The 19,565-nt window shown below is 55.3% G+C and overlaps 1 protein-coding gene across 1 annotated transcript in view; it reads right to left on the reverse strand.

The window, feature by feature from the left end:
* The window catches only part of epha8 (EPH receptor A8), a 62,124-nt gene extending 48,429 nt beyond the window's left edge, over positions 1-13,695 (reverse strand). Inside the window, exon 1 of the mRNA XM_031902521.1 lies at positions 13,434-13,695. Within this exon, the coding sequence (XP_031758381.1) occupies positions 13,434-13,509 (76 nt within the window). The 5' untranslated portion in view covers positions 13,510-13,695. The remainder of the gene's footprint in view (positions 1-13,433) is intronic.
* Between the last annotated feature and the right edge of the window lie 5,870 nt (positions 13,696-19,565).

Below are 19,565 nucleotides of genomic sequence, written 5' to 3' on the forward strand. Positions count from 1 at the left end.
TATCTCCCCTCTCTGTATTACGGTACTCGGGTTATGCTCCCCTCTCTGTAGTAAGCAAGTACTGAGTATGCTCCCTCTCTCTGTATAACGGACTGAGTATCTCCCCTCTCTGTAAACGGTACTGAGTATCTCCCTCTCTGTATAACAGTACTTGAAGTAATCCTCCTCCTCATCTGTATAACGGTGACTGAGTATGCCTCCCCTCTCTGTATAACAGTACCGAGTAGCTCCCCTATCTGTATAACGGTACTGAGACCCGCTCTCTGTATAACGGTACTTGATAATCTCTCCCCTCTCTGTGTATAAACGGTACTGAGTATCTCCCCTCTCTGTTATAAACGGTAACTGAGTATCTCCCCTCTCTGTAATAACGGTACTGAGTACTCTCCCCTCTCTGTATGAACGTACTGAGTATCTCTCCCTCCCCCCCCTTCCCCTCCCCCCTCCTTTTGTGTATAACGGTACTGAGTTAAAACTCTCCCCTCGTCTGTATAAGTACTGAGTATCCCCTCTGTATAACGGTACGAGAGTTATTTCTCTCTCCCCTCTTCTGGTAAAGGTACTTGAAGTACTCTATCCCTCTCTGCTTTATAAGGGTACTGAGTATAATCCCTCATCTGTATAACGGTACTGAGACTCCTCTATGTATAACGGTACTGATATGCTCTCCCCCTCTCTGTATGAACAGTACTGAGATCTCCCCTCTCTGTATAACGGTACTGAGTATCTCCCACTCTCTGTAAAACAGTACGAGTTATTTCCCTCTGCTATAAAAGTACTGAGGTATCGGACCCCTCTTCTGTAATAAGCGGTATACTTGAGTATCTCCCCCTCTCTGTATAACAGTACTGAGTATCTCTCCCCTCTCTGTATAACGGTACTGAGTATCTCTCCCCTCTCTGTATAACGGTACTGAGTATCTCTCCCTCTCTGTATAACGGTACTGAGTATCTCCCCTCTCTGTATAACGGTACTGAGTATCTCCCCCTCTCTGTATAACGGTACTGAGTATCTCTCCCTCTCTGTATAACGGTACTGAGTATCTCCCCTCTCTGTATAACGGTACTGAGTATCTCACGCTCTCTGTATAACGGTACTGAGTTATCTCCGCTCTCTGTATACGGTACTGAGTATCTCTCCCCTCTCTGTATAACAGTACTGAGTATCTCTCCCCTCTCTGTATAACAGTACTGAGTATCTCTCCCCTCTCTGTATAACGGTACTGAGTATCTCTCTCTGTATAACGGTACTGAGTAATCTCTCCCCTCTCTGTATAACGGTACTGAGTATCTCTCCCTCTCTGTATAACAGTACTGAGTATCTCTCCTCTCTGTATAACGGTACTGAGTATCTCTCCCCTCTCTGTATAACGGTACTGAGTATCTCCCCTCTCTGTATAACGGTACTGAGTATCTCCCCTCTCTGTATAACGGTACTGAGTATCTCCCCTCTCTGTATAACGGTACTGAGTATCTCTCCCTCTCTGTATAACGGTACTGAGTATCTCCCCTCTCTGTATAACGGTACTGAGTATCTCCCCTCTCTGTATAACGGTACTGAGTATCTTCCCCTCTCTGTATAACGTACTGAGTATCTCCCCTCTCTGTATAACGGTACTGAGTATCTCCCCTCTGTTATATAACGGTACTGAGTATCTCCCCCTCTCTGTATAACGGTACTGAGTATCTCCGGCTCATCTGTATAACGGTACTGAGTATCTCTCTCCCTCTCTGTATAACGGTACTGAGTATCTCCCCTCTCTGTATAACGGTACTGAGTATCTCTCCCCTTCTGTATAACGGTACTGAGTATCTCCCCTCTCTGTATAACGGTACTGAGTATCTCTCCCCTCTCTGTATAACAGTACTGAGTATCTCTCCCCTCTCTGTATAACGGTACTGAGTATCTGCTCCCTCTCTGTATAACAGTACTGAGTATCTCCCTCTCTGTATAACAGTACTGAGTATCTCTCCCCTCTCTGTATAACGGTACTGAGTATCTCCCCTCTCTGTATAACGGTACTGAGTATCTCCCCTCTCTGTATAACGGTACTGAGTATCTCTCCCCTCTCTGTATAACAGTACTGAGTATCTCCCCTCTCTGTATAACGGTACTGAGTATCTCTCCCCCTCTCTGTAATAACGGTACTGAGTATCTCTCCCTCTCTGTATAACGGTACTGAGTATCTCTCCCCTCTCTGTATAACGGTACTGAGTATCTCCCCTCTCTGTATAACGGTACTGAGTATCTCCCCTCTCTGTATAACGGTACTGAGTATCTCCCCTCTCTGTATAGACAAGTACTGAGTATCTCCCCTCTCTGTATAACGGTACTGAGTATCTCCCCTCTCTGTAAAAAACGTACTGAGTATCTCCCCTCTCTGTATAGAAGTACTGAGTATCTCTCCCCTCTCTGTATAACAGTACTGAGTATCTCCCCTCTCTGTATAACGGTACTGAGTATCTCTCCCTCTCTGTATAACAGTACTGAGTATCTCTCCCCTCTCTGTATAACGGTACTGAGTATCTCTCCCCTCTGTATAACGGTACTGAGTATCTCTCCCTCTCTGTATAACAGTACTGAGTATCTCCCCCCTCTCTGTATAACGGTACTGAGTATCTCTCCCTCTCTGTATAACGGTACTGAGTATCTCTCCCTCTCTGTATAACGTACTGAGTATCTCTCCCCTCTCTGTATAACAGTACTGAGTATCTCCCCTCTCTGTATAACGGTACTGAGTAATCTCCCCTCTCTGTATAAAGGTACTGAGTATCTCCCCTCTCTGTATAACGGTACTGAGTATCTCTCCCCTCTCTGTATAACGGTACTGAGTATCTCCCCTCTCTGTATAACGGTACTGAGTATCTCTCCCTCTCTGTATAACGGTACTGAGTATCTTCCTCCCTCTCTGTATAACGGTACTGAGTATCTCCCCTCTCTGTATAACGGTACTGAGTATCTCCCCTCTCTGTATAACGGTACTGAGTATCTCCCTCTCTGTATAACGGTACTGAGTATCTCCCCTCTCTGTATAACGGTACTGAGTATCTCCCTCTCTGTATAACGGTACTGAGTATCTCCCCTCTCTGTATAACGGTACTGAGTATCTCTCCCTCTCTGTATAACAGTACTGAGTATCCTCCCTCTCTGTAATCAACGGTACTGAGTATCTCCCCTCTCTGTATAACGGTACTGAGTAAATTCTCCCCTCTCTGTATAACAGTACTGAGTATCTCTCCCCTCTCTGTATAACGGTACTGAGTATCTCCTCTCTGTATAACGGTACTGAGTATCTCTCCCCTCTCTGTATAACAGTACTGAGTATCTCCCCTCTCTGTATAACGGTACTGAGTATCTCTCCCTCTCTGTATAACGGTACTGAGTATCTTCCCTCTCTGTATAACAGTACTGAGTATCCTCTCCCCCTCTCTGTATAACAGTACTGAGTATCTCCCCTCTCTGGTTATAACGGTACTGAGTATCTCCCCTCTCTGTATAACAGTACTGAGTATCTCCCCTCTCTGTATAAGGGTACTGAGTATCTCTCCCTCTCTGTATAACGGTACTGAGTATCTCTCCCCTCTCTGTATAACGGTCTGAGTATCTCTCCCTCTCTGTATAACGGTACTGAGATATATCTTCCTCTCTGTATAACGGTACTGAGTATCTCTCCCCTCTCTGTATAACAGTACTGAGTATCTCCCCTCTCTGTATAACGGTACTGAGTATCTCTCCCCTCTCTGTATAACAGTACTGAGTATCTCCCCTCTCTGTATAAGGTACTGAGTATCTCTCCTCTCTCTGTATAACGGTACTGAGTATCTCTCCCCTCTCTGTATAACAGTACTGAGTATCTCCCCTCTCTGTATAACGGTACTGAGTATCTCCTCCCTCTCTGTATAACAGTACTGAGTATCTCCCCTCTCTGTATAACGGTACTGAGTATCTCTCCCTCTCTGTATAACGGTACTGAGTATCTCTCCCCTCTCTGTATAACAGTACTGAGTATCTCCCCTCTCTGTAATAAGGTACTGAGTATCTCTCCCTCTCTGTATAACGGTACTGAGTATCTCTCCCCTCTCTGTATAACGGTACTGAGTATCTCCCCTCTCTGTATAACGGTACTGAGTATCTCCCCTCTCTGTATAACAGTACTGAGTATCTCCCCTCTCTGTATAACGGTACTGAGTATCTCCCCTCTCTGTATAACGGTACTGAGTATCTCCCCTCTCTGTATAACAAGTACTGAGTATCTCCCCTCTCTGTATAACGGTACTGAGTATCTCTCCCTCTCTGTATAACAGTACTGAGTATCTCCCCTCTCTGTATAACAGTACTGAGTATCTCTCGCCCCTCTCTGTATAACGGTACTGAGTATCTCCCCTCTCTGTATAACGGTACTGAGTATCTCCCCCTCTCTGTATAACGGTACTGAGTATCTCCCCTCTCTGTATAACGGTACTGAGTATCTCTCCCTCTCTGTATAACGGTACTGAGTATCTCCCCTCTCTGTATAACGGTACTGAGTATCTCCCCTCTCTGTATAACGGTACTGAGTATCTCCCCTCTCTGTATAACGGTACTGAGTATCTCTCCCCTCTCTGTATAACGGTACTGAGTATCTCCCCTCTCTGTATAACGGTACTGAGTATCTCCCCTCTCTGTATAACGGTACTGAGTATCTCTCCCTCTCTGTATAACAGTACTGAGTATCTCTCCCCTCTCTGTATAACGGTACTGAGTATCTCTCCCTGCTGTATAACAGTACTGAGTATCTCTCCCCTCTCTGTATAACGGTACTGAGTATCTCCCCTCTCTGTATAACGGTACTGATATTCTCTCCCCTCTCTGTATAACGGTACTGAGTATCTCCCCTCTCTGTATAACGGTACTGAGTATCTCTGGGATGAGTATTTGCCCCGGTTACTATACAGTCCCCCCCCAGTACCAGTGCCCCCCGCTCCCTAGTCCCCCAGTTTCTCTCTCGGCACCAGTTTAACCCTTTAGGAGCCTGAAGCCACAGACTCTAAGTCCCTGGTTCCACTAATGAGGGGCCCGGGGCCCAATAGAATTGCTCTATGTTGTGAGGTCGCTGGGAGGGGCCATAGGGCCCCAGTGGTTAGTGGGGTGGGGCCCGGAGCATTTATTTGCCCCCATTAATGGGGCTGTTGCCCTTGGCTCCTGATCCCACCAGGTCTCCCATAAAGCTTCTCCCAGCACCGAGACACCCCAGAGAGACAGCAACTCCCAGCACTGAGACACCCCAGAGAGACAGCAACTCCCAGCACCGAGACACCCCAGAGAGACAGCAACTCCCAGCACCGAGACACCCCAGAGAGACAGCAACTCCCAGCACTGAGACACCCCAGAGAGACAGCAACTCCCAGCACTGAGACACCCCAGAGAGACAGCAACTCCAGCACTGAGACACCCCAGAGAGACAGCAACTCCCAGCACTGAGACCCCCAGAGAGACAGCAACTCCCAGCACTGAGACACACCCAGAGAGACAGCAACTCCCAGCAACCGAGACACCCAGAAGAGACAGCAACTCCAGCACTGAGACACCCCAGAGAGACAGCAACTCCCAGCACCGAGACACCCCAGAGAGACAGCAACTCCCAGCACTGAGACACCCCAGAGAGACAGCAACTCCCAGCACCGAGACACCCCAGAGAGACAGCAACTCCCAGCACTGAGACACCCCAGAGAGACAGCAACTCTGCAGCACTGAGACACCCCAGAGAGACAGCAACTCCCAGCACCGAGACACCTCCAGAGAGACAGCAACTCCCAGCACTGAGACAGCCCAGAGAGACAGCAACTCCAGCACCGAGACACCCCAGAGAGACAGCAACTCCAGCACTGAGACACCCCAGAGAGACAGCAAACGTGCCTCCCAGCACCGAGCCCCCAGAGAGACAGCAACTCCCAGCACTGAGACATCCCCAGAGAGACAGCAACTCCAGCAACCCGAGACACCCCAGAGAGACAGCAACTCCCAGCACTGAGACACACCAGAGAGACAGCAACTCCCAGCACTGAGACAACCGTGTAGACAGAGAGACAGCAACTCCCAGCACTGAGACACCCCAGAGAGACAGCAACTCCCAGCACTGAGACACCCCAGAGAGACAGCAACTCCCAGCACTGAGACACCCCAGAGAGACAGCAACTCCCAGCACCGAGACACCCCAGAGAGACAGCAACTCCCAGCACTGAGACACCCCAGAGAGACAGCAACTCCCAGCACCGAGACACCCCAGAGAGACAGCAACTCCCAGCACTGAGACACCCCAGAGAGACAGCAACTCCCAGCACCGAGACACCCCAGAGAGACAGCAACTCCCAGCACTGAGACACCCCAGAGAGACAGCAACTCCAGCACTGAGACACCCCAGAGAGACAGCAACTCCCAGCACCGAGACACCCCAGAGAGACAGCAACTCCCAGCACTGAGACACCCCAGAGAGACAGCAACTCCCAGGCACCGAGACACCCAGAGAGACAGCAACTCCCAGCACTGAGACACCCCAGAGAGACAGCAACTCCCAGCACCGAGACACCCCAGAGAGACAGCAACTCCCAGCACTGAGACACCCCAGAGAGACAGCAACTCCCAGCACCGAGACACCCCAGAGAGACAGCAACTCCCAGCACTGAGACACCCCAGAGAGACAGCAACTCCCAGCACCGAGACACCCCAGAGAGACAGCAACTCCCAGCACTGAGACACCCCAGGTAGAGAGACAGCAACTCCCAGCAACTGAGACACCCCAGAGAGACAGCAACTCCCAGCACTGAGACACCCCAGAGAGACAGCAACTCCCAGCACCGAGACACCCCAGAGAGACAGCAACTCCCAGCAGAACTGTGAAACCTACATTTTTGGTTGATTAATATTTTTATTATTTATCCCCAGTCTGTCATTCCAAGCACCGTTCGGTTGCTAGGGAAGCGGGTGCCTAATAACCATGTTATTAGGGACCAGTTTTACTTGAAGACTGATTGGATAAGAAGTAAAATCAAAGAAAACTTAATTGATTAAAAGAGGACCAACTGCAATTCCTTTCATATTGGAGTTAGAATTTTAAATTAAAATTATCTGGCACCAAAGTGAAACGGCATTCCCCCCCCCCCCGCCCCCGATACATGTAATCCACCCAGAGCCCCCAACCCCTGTATAACTCACTGATTCCCCCCCCAGAGCCCCAACCCCCTGTATAACTCACTGGATTCCCCCCCAGAGCCCCCAACCCCTGTATAACTCACTGTTCCCCCCCCCGGTGCCCCCAACCCCTGTATAACTCACTTGATTCCCCGCCCCGTGGCACCCAACCCTTATAACTCACTGATTCCCCCAGAGCCCCAACCCCTGTATAACTCACTGATTCCCCCCCCGGTGCCCAAAACTCCCTGTATAACTCACTGATTCCCCCCCCCCAGAGCCCCCAACCCCTGTATAACTCACTGATTCCCCCCCCGGTGCCCCAACCCCTGTATAACTCACTGATTCCCCCCCCCAGAGCCCAACCCCTGTATAACTCACTGAATTCCCCACCCGGTGCCCCCAACCCTGTATAACTCACTGATTCCCCCCCCAGAGCCCCCAACCCCTGTATAACTCACTGATTCCCCCCCCCCCGGTTGCCCCAACCCCTGTATAACTCACTGATTCCCCCCCGGTGCCCCCAACCCCTGTATAACTCACTGATTCCCCCCCCGGTGCCCCCAACCCCTGTATAACACTGATTCCCCCCCCAGAAGCCCCCAACCCTGTATAACTCACTGATTCTCCCCCCCGGTGCCCCAAACCCCTGTATAACTCACTGATTCCCCCCCCCCGGTGCCACCCAAACCCCTTGTTATACTCACTGATTCCCCCCCCCCGGTGCCCCCCTGTATAACTCACTGATTCCCCCCCCCCCGGTGCCCCAACCCTGTATAACTCACTGATTCCCCCCGCCCGGTGCCCCCAACCCTGTATAACTCACTGATTCCCCCCCCGGTGCCCCCAACCCTGTATAACTCACTGATTCCCGCCCCCCGGTGCCGTCCCAACCCCTGTATAACTCACTGATTCCCCCCCCGCGGTGCCGCCAACCCCTGTATAACTCACTGATTCCCCCCCCGGTGCCCAACCCTGTATAACTCACTGATTCCCCCCGCGTGCCTCCACCCTGTATAACTCACTGATTCCCCCCCCAGAGCCCCCACGCCCCTGTATAACTCACTGATTCCCCTCCCAGAGCCCCCAACCCCTGTATAACTCACTGATTCCCCCCCCAGTGCCCCCAACCCCTGTATAACTCACTGATTCCCCCCCCAGTGCCCCAACCCCTGTATAACTCACTGATTCCCCCCGGTGCCCAACCTGTATAACTCACTGATTCCCCCCCCGGTGCCAAAAACCCCTGTATAACTCACTGATTCCCCCCAGAGCCCCAACCCCTGTATAACTCACTGATTCCCCCCCCAGAGCCCCCAACCCCTGTATAACTCACTGATCCCCCCCCAGAGCCCCCAAACCCTGTATAACTCACTGATTCCCCCCCGGTGCCTAAAACCCCTGTATAACTCACTGATTCCCCCCCCCCGGTGCCCCCCCTGTATAACTCACTGATTCCCCCCCCCAGAGCGCCCAACCCCTGTATAACTCACTGATTCCCCCCCCGGTGCCCAACCTGTATAACTCACTGATTCCCCCCCCCGGGTGCCCCCAACCCCTGTATAACTCACTGATTCCCCCCCGGTGCCCAACGCCCTGTATAACTCACTGATTCCCCCCCCGGTGCCCCCAACCCCTGTATAACTCACTGATTCCCCCCCCCCGGTGCCCCAAGCCCTGTATAACTCACTGATTCCCCGCCCCCCGGTGCCCCGAACCCCTGTATAACTCACTGATTCCCCCCCCGCCAGGTGCCCCCAACCCTGTATAACTCACTGATTCCCCCCCCCCAGAGCCCCCAACCCTGTATAACTCACTGATTCCGCGCCCCCCCAGTGCCCCCAACCCCTGTATAACTCACTGATTCCCCACCGGTGCCCCAACCCCTGTATAACTCACTGATTCCCCGCCCCGGTGCCCCAACCGCTGTATAACTCACTGATTCCCCCCCCGGTGCCCCAACCCCTGTATAACTCACTGATTCCCCCCCCGGTGCCCCAACTCTGTATAACTCACTGATTCGCCCCCCCAGAGCCCCAACCCCTGTATAACTCACTGATTCCCCCCCAGAGCCCCCAACCCCTGTATAACTCACTGATTCCCCCCCCCAGTGCCCCAACCCTGTTAACTCACTGATTCCCCCGCCCAGTGCCCCCAACCCCTGTATAACTCACTGATTCCCCCCCCCCCGGTGCCCCCAACCCCTGTATAACTCACTGATTCCCCACCAGCTATTTATCTAGTCCTGAGATTAGTATGGATTTTGTATACCCGTGCCCCGCAACTGTATAACTCACTGATTCCCCCCCGGTGCCCAAACCCGCTGTATAACTCACTGATTCCCCCCACAGAGCCCCCAACCCCTGTATAACTCACTGATTCCCCCCCCAGAGCCCCCAACCCCTGTATAACTCAGCTGATTCCCCCCAGAGCGCCCCAACCCTGTATAACTCACTGATTCCCCCCCGGTGCCTAAAACCCCCTGTATAACTCACTGATTCCCCCCCCCGCGTGCCCAAAACCCCTGTATAACTCACTGATTCCCCCCCAGAGCCCCCAACCCCTGTATAACTCACTGATTCCCCCCCCCCGGTGCCCCCAACCCCTGTATAACTCACTGATTCCCCCCCCAGAGCCCCCAACCCCTGTATAACTCACTGATTTCCCCCCCGTGCCCCCAACCCTGTATAACTCACTGATTCCCCCCCCCGCGGTGCCCCAACCCCTGTATAACTCACTGATTCCCCCCCCCCCCGGTGCCCCCAACCCCTGTATAACTCACTGTAAAAAAAAATTTTTTCCCCCCCGGTGCCCCCAACCCCTGTATAACTCACTGATTCCCTCCCCCCGGTGCCCCCAACCCTGTATAACTCACTGATTTCCCCCCCCCGTGCCCCCAACCCCTGTATAACTCACTGATTCCCCCCCCCGGGTGCCCCAACCCTGTATAACTCACTGATTCCCCCCCCCCCCGGTGCCCCCAACCCCTGTATAACTCACTGAATCCCCCCCCGGTGCCCCCAACCCCTGTATAAACTCACTGATTCTGTTTTCCCCCCCCGGTGCCCCAACCCCTGTATAACTCACTGATTCCCCCCCCCGCGGTGCCCCCAACCCCTGTATAACTCACTGATTCCCCCCCCAGAGCCCCCAACCCCTGTATAACTCACTGATTCCCCCCGGTGCCCCCAACCCCTGTATAACTCACTGATCCCCCCCCCCGGTGCCCCACCCCTGTATAACTCACTGATCCCCCCCGGTGCCCCCAACCCCTGTATAACTCACTGATTCCCCCCCAGTTGCCCCCAACCCCTGTATAAGTCACTGATTCCCCCCCCCCGGTGCCCCCAACCCCTGTATAACTCACTGATTCCCCCCCATTCCCCCCCCCAACCCCTGTATAACTCACTGATTCCCCCCCCAGAGCCCCCAACCCCTGTATAACTCACTGATTCCCCCCCACGAGCCCCAACCTGTATAACTCACTGATTCCCCCCCGGTGCCCCCAACCCCTGTATAACTCACTGATTCCCCCCCCCGGTGCCCCCAACCCCTGTATAACTCACTGATTCCCCCCCCCGGTGCCCCCAACCCCTGTATAACTCACTGATTCCCCCCCCTGGTGCCCCCCCAACCTGTATAACTCACTGATTCCCCCCCCCCGGTGCCCCCAACCCCTGTATAACTCACTGATTCCCCCCCCCCGAGCCCCCAACCCCTGTATAACTCACTGATTCCCCCCCGGTGCCCCCAACCCCTGTATAACTCACTGATTCCCCCCCCCCGTGCCCCCAACCCCTGTATAACTCACTGATTCCCCCCCCCCCGGTGCCCAAAACCCCTGTATAACTCACTGATTCCCCCCTCCGGTGCCCCACCCCTGTATAACTCACTGATTCCCCCCCCCCGGTGCCCCCAACCCCTGTATAACTCACTGATTCCCCCCCCCGGTGCCCAAAACCCCTGTATAACTCACTGATTCCCCCCCCCGGTGCCCCCAACCCCTGTATAACTCACTGATTCCCCCCCCCGGTGCCCAAAACCCCTGTAATACTCACTGATTCCCCCCCGACCCCCACGGTGCCCCCAACCCCTGTATAACTCACTGATTTCCCCCCCCCGTGCCCCCAACCCCTGTATAACTCACTGATTCCCCCCCCCCCCCGGTGCCCCCAACCCCTGTATAACTCACTGATTCCCCCCCCCGGTGCCCCCAACCCCTGTATAACTCACTGATTCCCCCCGGTGCCCAGCCCCCTGTATAACTCACTGATTCCCCCCCCCAGAGCCCCCAACCCCTGTATAACTCACTGATTCCCCCCCCGGTGCCCAACCCCCTGTATAACTCACTGATTCCCCCCCCCCAGAGCCCCCAACCCCTGTATAACTCACTGATTCCCCCCCCCCGCAGAGCCCCCAACCCCTGTATAACTCACTGATTCCCCCCCCCCCAGAGCCCCCAACCCCTGTATAACTCACTGATTCCCCCCCCGGTGCCCCAACCCCTGTATAACTCACTGATCCCCCCCCCAGAGCCCCCAACCCCTGTATAACTCACTGATTCCCCCCCCGTGCCCCCAACCCCTGTATAACTCACTGATTCCCCCCAGCCCCCAACCCCTGTATAACTCACTGATTCCCCCCCCCCCAGAGCCCCCAACCCCTGTATAACTCACTGATTCCCCCCAGAGCCCCCAACCCCACTGTATAACTCACTGATTCCCCCCCCCCGGTGCCCCAACCTCCTGTATAACTCACTGATTCCCCGCCCCCGGATTCCCCCCCCCCGGTGCCCCCAACCCCTGTATAACTCACTGATTCCCCCCCCAGAGCCCCCAACCCTGTATTACTCACTGATTCCCCCCCCCAGAGCCCCCACCCCTGTATAACTCACTGATTCCCCCCCCAGTTGCCCCCAACCCCTGTATAACTCACTGATTCCCCCCCCCGGTGCCCCCAACCCCTGTATAACTCACTGATTCCCCCCCCCCGTGCCCCCAACCCCTGTATAACTCACTGATTCCCCCCCCCCCTGTATAACTCACTGATTCCCCCCCCCGGTTGCCACAACCCCTGTATAACTCACTGATTCCCCCCCCCCAGGTGCCCCAACCCCTGTATAACTCACTGATTCCCCCCCCCCGGTGGCCCCCAACCCCTGTATAACTCACTGAATTCCCCCCCCCGGTGCCCCCAACCCCTGTATAACTCACTGATTCCCCCCCCCCCAGGGTGCCCCCAACCCTGTATAAACTCACTGATTCCCCCCCCAGTGCCCCCAACCCTGTATAACTCACTGATTCCCCCCCAGTGCCCCCAACCCCTGTATAACTCACTGATTTTCCCCCCCCCAGAGCCCCCAACCCCTGTATAACTCACTGATTCCCCCCCCCCGGTGCCCCCAACCCCTGTATAACTCACTGAATTCCCCCCCCCAGTGCCCCCAACCCCTGTATAACTCACTGATTCCCCCCCCCCAGTGCCCCCAACCCCTGATTCTTGGCAATGAGATACGGGTGAGGGCAGGTAAAGGTGCCAGGGAGTGGGTGGCAGAGCTGGGCCTATGGAGGGAAGTGCCAGGGGCAGCAAGAGATCTGGGCACCAAACTGCCCAATACCAGTCACTTCCTGTACCCCCCATACACATGGCACTTCCTCTCTGGTGTATCTGCCAATTCCTGCCCTTGTCCCTGTGCCCCATTGGGCAGTGCCAGGCAGCCCCCAGGAGTGCAGAGCCGGTGCCCCATTGGGCAGTGCCAGGCAGCCCCCAGGATGTTTAGCCGGTGCCCCATTGGGCAGTGCAGGCAGCCCCCAGGAATGCTTAGCCGGTGCCCCATTGGGCAGTGCCAGGCAGCCCCCAGGAGTGCAGAGCCGGTGCCCCATTGGGCAATGCCAGGCAGCCCCCAGGAATGCTTAGCCGGTGCCCCATTGGGCAGTGCCAGGCAGCCCCCAGGAATGCTTAGCCGGTGCCCCATTGGGCAGTGCCAGGCAGCCCCCAGGAGTGCAGAGCCGGTGCCCCATTGGGCAGTGCCAGGCAGCCCCCAGGAGTGCAGAGCCGGTGCCCCATTGGGCAGTGCCAGGCAGCCCCCAGGAATGCAGAGCCGGTGCCCCATTGGGCAATGCCAGGCAGCCCCCAGGAGTGCAGAGCCGATGCCCCATTGGGCAATGCCAGGCAGCCCCCAGGAGTGCAGAGCCGGTGCCCCATTGGGCAATGCCAGGCAGCCCCCAGGAGTGCAGAGCCGATGCCCGGCACACAGCACCACTTACCTTCATTGCTAGAGGGGGCAGAGCAGGGCGCCAGGGAGAAGCAGACGCAGAGCAGGCAGGCAAGCCGGGGTGCCATTGGGGTGCCAGTCAGTGCCAGGGTGCCAGGATGAGTGCAGGGATCCCTCCGACTGGCATGTGAAGCACATTTCTCTCTCTCTGTCTCTGTCGTTCGCTCTCGCTGTCTCTGTCTCTCTCTCGCTCTCGCACACACAGAGCATCTCCTGCCTGCCGGGGGGATTGTCTATCAGAGATCAGCAGCCAATCAGGTGTCAGGCTCCACTCAGCCCCCTCACTCCTTCCCACCCACCCACCTACCCACCCCACTCGCACTGACTGTACCCTGTGCCAACACTGCCGCTACCCACTGCCTCATATTAACCCCTTCCTGCTCTGTATAACAGTACTGAGTATCTATGCACCGACTGTCACTTACCCAGGGGGAGGTTCCTGCCTGACCATGGGAAAGAGAGCAGCCCAGGAGCAGGAAGTACAGAGAATCAGAGCTCTGTACCTGGGTAAGTACTGGGGGGAGATTGGATTCACTTACCCAGGGGGAGGTTCCTGCCTGACCATGGGAAAGAGAGCAGCCCAGGAGCAGGAAGTACAGAGAATCAGAGCTCTGTACCTGGGTAAGTACTGGGGGGAGATTGGATTCACTTACCCAGGGGGAGGTTCCTGTCTGACCATGGAAAGAGAGCAGCCCAGGAGCAGGAAGTACAGAGAATCAGAGCTCTGTACCTGGGTAAGTACTGGGGGAGATTGGATTCACTTACCCAGGGGGGGTTCCTGCCTGACCATGGGAAAGAGAGCAGCCCAGGAGCAGGAAGTACAGAGAATCAGAGCTCTGTACCTGGGTAAGTACTGGGGGAGATTGGATTCACTTACCCAGGGGGGGGTTCCTGTCTGACCATGGGAAAGAGAGCAGCCCAGGAGCAGGAAGTACAGAGAATCAGAGCTCTGTACCTGGGTAAGTACTGGGGGGAGATTGGATTCACTTACCCAGGGGGAGGTTCCTGCCTGACCATGGGAAAGAGAGCAGCCCAGGAGCAGGAAGTACAGAGAATCAGAGCTCTGTACCTGGGTAAGTACTGGGGGGAGATTGGATTCACATACCCGGGGGGGTTCCTGCCTGACCATGGGAAAGAGAGCAGCCCAGGAGCAGGAAGTACAGAGAATCAGAGCTCTGTACCTGGGTAAGTACTGGGGGGAGATTGGATTCACTTACCCAGGGGGAGGTTCCTGCCTGACCATGGGAAAGAGAGCAGCCCCAGGAGCAGGAAGTACAGAGAATCAGAGCTCTGTACCCTGGGTAAGTACTGGGGGGAGATTGGATTCACTTACCCAGGGGGGGGGGGTTCCTGCCTGACCATGGGAAGAGAGCAGCCCAGGAGCGGAGTACAGAGAATCAGAGCTCTGTACTGGGTAAGTACTGGGGGAGATTGGATTCACTTACGCAGGGGGGGGTTCCTGCCTGACCATGGAAAGAGAGCAGCCCAGGAGCAGGAAGTACAGAGAATCAGAGCTCTGTACCTGGTAAGTACTGGGGGGAGATTGGATTCACTTACCCAGGGGGAGGTTCCTGCCTGACCCATGGGAAAGAGAGCAGCCCAGGAGCAGGAAGTACAGAGAATCAGAGCTCTGTACCTGGGTAAGTACTGGGGGGAGATTGGATTCACTTACCCAGGGGGAGGGGTTCCTGCCTGACCATGGGAAAGAGAGCAGCCCAGGAGCAGGAAGTACAGAGAATCAGAGCTCTGTACCTGGGTAAGTACTGCGGGGGAGATTGGATTCACTTACCCAGGGGGGGGGTTCCTGCCTGACCATGGGAAAGAGAGCAGCCCAGGAGCAGGAAGTACAGAGAATCAGAGCTCTGTACCTGGGTAAGTACTGGGGGGAGATTGGATTCACTTACCCGGGGGGGGGGTTCCTGCCTGACCATGGGAAAGAGAGCCAGCCAGGAGCAGGAAGTACAGAGAATCAGAGCTCTGTACCTGGGTAAGTACTGGGGGGAGATTGGATTCACTTACCCGTGGGGGGGGGGGTTCCTGTCTGATCATGGGAAGAGAGCAGCCCAGGAGCAGGAAGTACAGAGAATCAGAGCTCTGTACCTGGGTAAGTACTGGGGGGGATTGGATTCACTTACCCAGGGGGAGGTTCCTGCCTGACCATGGGAAAGAGAGCAGCCCAGGAGCAGGAAGTACAGAGAATCAGAGCTCTGTACCTGGGTAAGTACTGGGGGGAGATTGGATTCCCTTTCCCACCATAACTTTACCCTTGCTGCTGCCCATTTGTCCCATAGCAACGCATTTAAGAATCATCCAAATAACCAGTAAAACTGCAGCAGAGATTGTCCCCGTACCCAGTGGCGGCTCTGTGGGGCCCCAGAGACAGAGTGGGACCCGGGGGGTACAGTAGCCATAATACCTGCATCCAGCAGAGAGAGAGGTGCAGACACCCCCAGTTCCAGGCCCCGGGGTGCAGGGGGAGGAGCCTCGTCCCTTTGTTGCTCAGATGAAGGGAGTTGCACATCAAACACTGCGCCTGGGGCGGCTTCTCCCCCACTTCCACCTCCATATGATCCGAGAAAGGGCTGAGGCTCCTCACCTCTAGTCTGTATGGGGGCCCCCGGGGGCCCAGCAATCTACTCTTTCTTTCTCTTCAATGCCTGACAGGAGATCCCTGGAGCCCCACGACTTACTGTCTGTAGCTCAGCCTCCCCCCGCGGTGCCCCCCCAGGTGCCTTCATCTCCATACTGGCTACAGAAGTGGGGGGGCACATTGGGGTCCCTTATCTGACACTAATCGGGCCGACCAGGCAATGAGGGGGGGCATTTAGGGGAATAATGAGAAGTAGATCCTTCCCTGATGTGAATATATGCACTGGGCCAAATTGTTCTGATCCAAATGTCATAATGAAAAGTATTGGGGGACCTGCAGCTTGCCAGGGAATATGCCCCCCAAAGGCAGAGACACCAGGAATAGCTGCATTGGGGGGGTACATACATGCACAGGGGCATTATGGTAAAATGGGTCCATTGGATCAGCACAAAGCCCCCATAACCGAGGCCAATGAAGCCTTCCATTATCCCATAGCTCTAGGCTCCGCCCCTTCTGGGCCAGAGTGGTTCCTGGGAAAGGGGTGGCACCCAGGGTGGGCACTGGCACCATTAGGCCCAAATAATCCAGGAAACCTGGAGGTTATTTGTATTTTCTTTAGAGACCCATAGGGAGGAGAACAGCAAATTCAACAAAGCAGAACTACAGGAATCCCATGATCCTCAGCGACTCCCTCTCATTGTTAGGGGTTTGTTATTAATTAGTCGCAGTGACTATTTGGGGGCTCCGAGGGGCACAGAACCTGCGCTGGGAACATTTTGCCCTTAATGGGACCAATAATAATAATAAAATCCGATAATTCGACCGGAACGAAGCGACAAAACGCGACCGCTGCTGCCTCATTGGTTAAACACTAATAATGGGGCTCCGGGCCCCCAAGGGGTCTTTAGCGACCCGATCCTTATCATACGCCGGCACATAAGGGGCACAGGGACCGAATCATGAAATTCCCCCCTCACCGTGTGGGTCGCACAGAACCTTCGGCCTCACCAGCGGCGGCGGTACCGAGACACTGGGAACAGAACCACAGACCCAATCAGATCGGGGAGGGAAGGTTCGGTGAGTGCAGCGTCCGGCCCAGCTGGTTCTGCAGATAATTCTACTAGTCTGCCCCCTTAGTATGGGAACAGCAGCTGTTTTGGGTCAGTTTAGTAAATGAACAGGAAAATATAGGGTCCAGTTACACCTAAATCCAATCTCCCCCCAGTACTTACCCAGGTACCGAGCTCTGATTCTCTGTACTTCCTGCTCCTGGGCTGCTCTCTTTCCCATGGTCAGGCAGGAACCTCCCCCTGGGTAAGTGACTCCAATCTCCCCCCAGTACTTACCCAGGTACAGAGCTCTGATTCTCTGTACTTCCTGCTCCTGGGCTGCTCTCTTTCCCATGGTCAGGCAGGAACCTCCCCCTGGGTAAGTGACTCCAATCTCCCCCCAGTACTTACCCAGGTACAGAGCTCTGATTCTCTGTACTTCCTGCTCCTGGGCTGCTCTCTTTCCCATGGTCAGGCAGGAACCTCCCCCTGGGTAAGTGAATCCAATCTCCCCCCAGTACTTACCCAGGTACAGAGCTCTGATTCTCTGTACTTCCTGCTCCTGGGCTGCTCTCTTTCCCATGGTCAGGCAGGAACCTCCCCTGGGTAAGTGAATCCAATCTCCCCCCAGTACTTACCCAGGTACAGAGCTCTGATTCTCTGTACTTCCTACTCCTGGGCTGCTCTCTTTCCCATGGTCAGGCAGGAACCTCCCCTGGGTAAGTGAATCCAATCTCCCCCCCAGTACTTACCCAGGTACAGAGCTCTGATTCTCTGTACTTCCTGCTCCTGGGCTGCTCTCTTTCCCATGGTCAGGCAGGAACCTCCCCCTGGGTAAGTGACTCCAATCTCCCCCCCAGTACTTACCCAGGTACAGAGCTCTGATTCTCTGTACTTCCTGCTCCTGGGCTGCTCTCTTTCCCATGGTCAGGCAGGAACCTCCCCCTGGGTAAGTGAATCCAATCTCCCCCCAGTACTTACCCAGGTACAGAGCTCTGATTCTCTGTACTTCCTGCTCCTGGGCTGCTCTCTTTCCCATGGTCAGGCAGGAACCTCCCCTGGGTGGCCCCGGGTATTTAGTCTGTGCCAGGGGCCCCGTCTATTTAGTCTGTGCCAGGGGCCCCGGGTATTTAGTCTGTGCCAAGGGCCCCGGGTATTTAGTCTGTGCCAGGGGCCCCGGGTATTTAGTCTGTGCCAGGGGCCCCGGGTATTTAGTCTGTGCCAGGGGCCCCGGGTATTTAGTCTGTGCCAAGGGCCCCGTGTATTTAGTCTGTGCCAGGGGCCCCGGGTATTTAGTCTGTGCCAGGGGCCCCGGGTATTTAGTCTGTGCCAGGGGCCCCGGGTATTTAGTCTGTGCCAGGGGCCCCGGGTATTTAGTCTGTGCCAAGGGCCCCGGGTATTTAGTCTGTGCCAAGGGCCCCGTGTATTTAGTCTGTGCCAAGGGCCCCGGGTATTTAGTCTGTGCCAGGGGCCCCGGGTTTATTTAGTCTGTGCCAGGGGCCCCGGGTATTTAGTCTGTGCCAAGGGCCCCGGGTATTTAGTCTGTGCCAAGGCGAAGTATTAGTCCGCGCCAAGCACCCGTGTATTTAGTCTGTGCCAGGGATCGCCCCGTGTATTTAGTCTGTGCACTCAAGGGCCCCGTATTTAGTCTGTGCCAAGGGCCCGGGGTAGTTAGTCTGTGCCAAGGACCCTTAGTCTGTGCCAAGGGCCCCGTGTATTTAGTCTGTGCCAGGCCCCGTGTATTTAGTCTGTGCCAGGGCCCGGTATTTAGTCTGTGCCAGGGCCCGGTATTTAGTCTGTGCCAAGGGCCCCGGGTATTTAGTCTGTGCCAAGGGCCCCGCGGTATTTAGTCTGTGCCAGGGGCCCCGGTATTTAGTCTGTGCCAGGGGCCCCGGTATTTAGCGTATTTGTCTGTGCCAAGGGCCCCGGGTATTTAGTCTGTGCCAAGGGCCCCGGGTATTTAGTCTGTGCCAGGGGCCCCGTGTATTTAGTCTGTGCCAGGGGCCCTGGGTATTTAGTCTGTGCCAAGGGCCCCGGGCCCCGCTGTTGCTTAGCACCCCCTTCCCATGATTCCTAATCCAGATCGGAAGTGGGGTGAAATGAAGTTCACTGAGAGGGGCGGAGCCTGTGAGCGCCAGGGACACATTAGGGTGCGGGGGGGGCACATTGGCGCTTTATCCCCGTAACACAGACAATTGGGCTCAGTGGGCCCCGGAGATGAGGCGGCAGCGCGGGGGGGGAGGGGCCAGGATGAGGGATAATGGGGTTTAGGGAGGGGCTAATGTCACGGATATTTCACGGCACATTTGCTTCTTTATGTCCCTAAATCCTCGGTGGCGCCGACGCACAAACGGGGGCTGTATGGGGGGGCACCGGCCCCGGGCTCCGCTCTCTGTAGGGCCCCTGAGCCCCCAGCACTGGCACACAGGAATATACTCAATCCTTACTACTAGTGCCTGGGGGTACAGGGGGCTGTATGGGGGAC

The sequence above is a fragment of the Xenopus tropicalis genome, chromosome 5 (genome assembly GCF_000004195.4).
Source record: "Xenopus tropicalis strain Nigerian chromosome 5, UCB_Xtro_10.0, whole genome shotgun sequence".
Classification (NCBI taxonomy): domain Eukaryota; kingdom Metazoa; phylum Chordata; class Amphibia; order Anura; family Pipidae; genus Xenopus; species Xenopus tropicalis.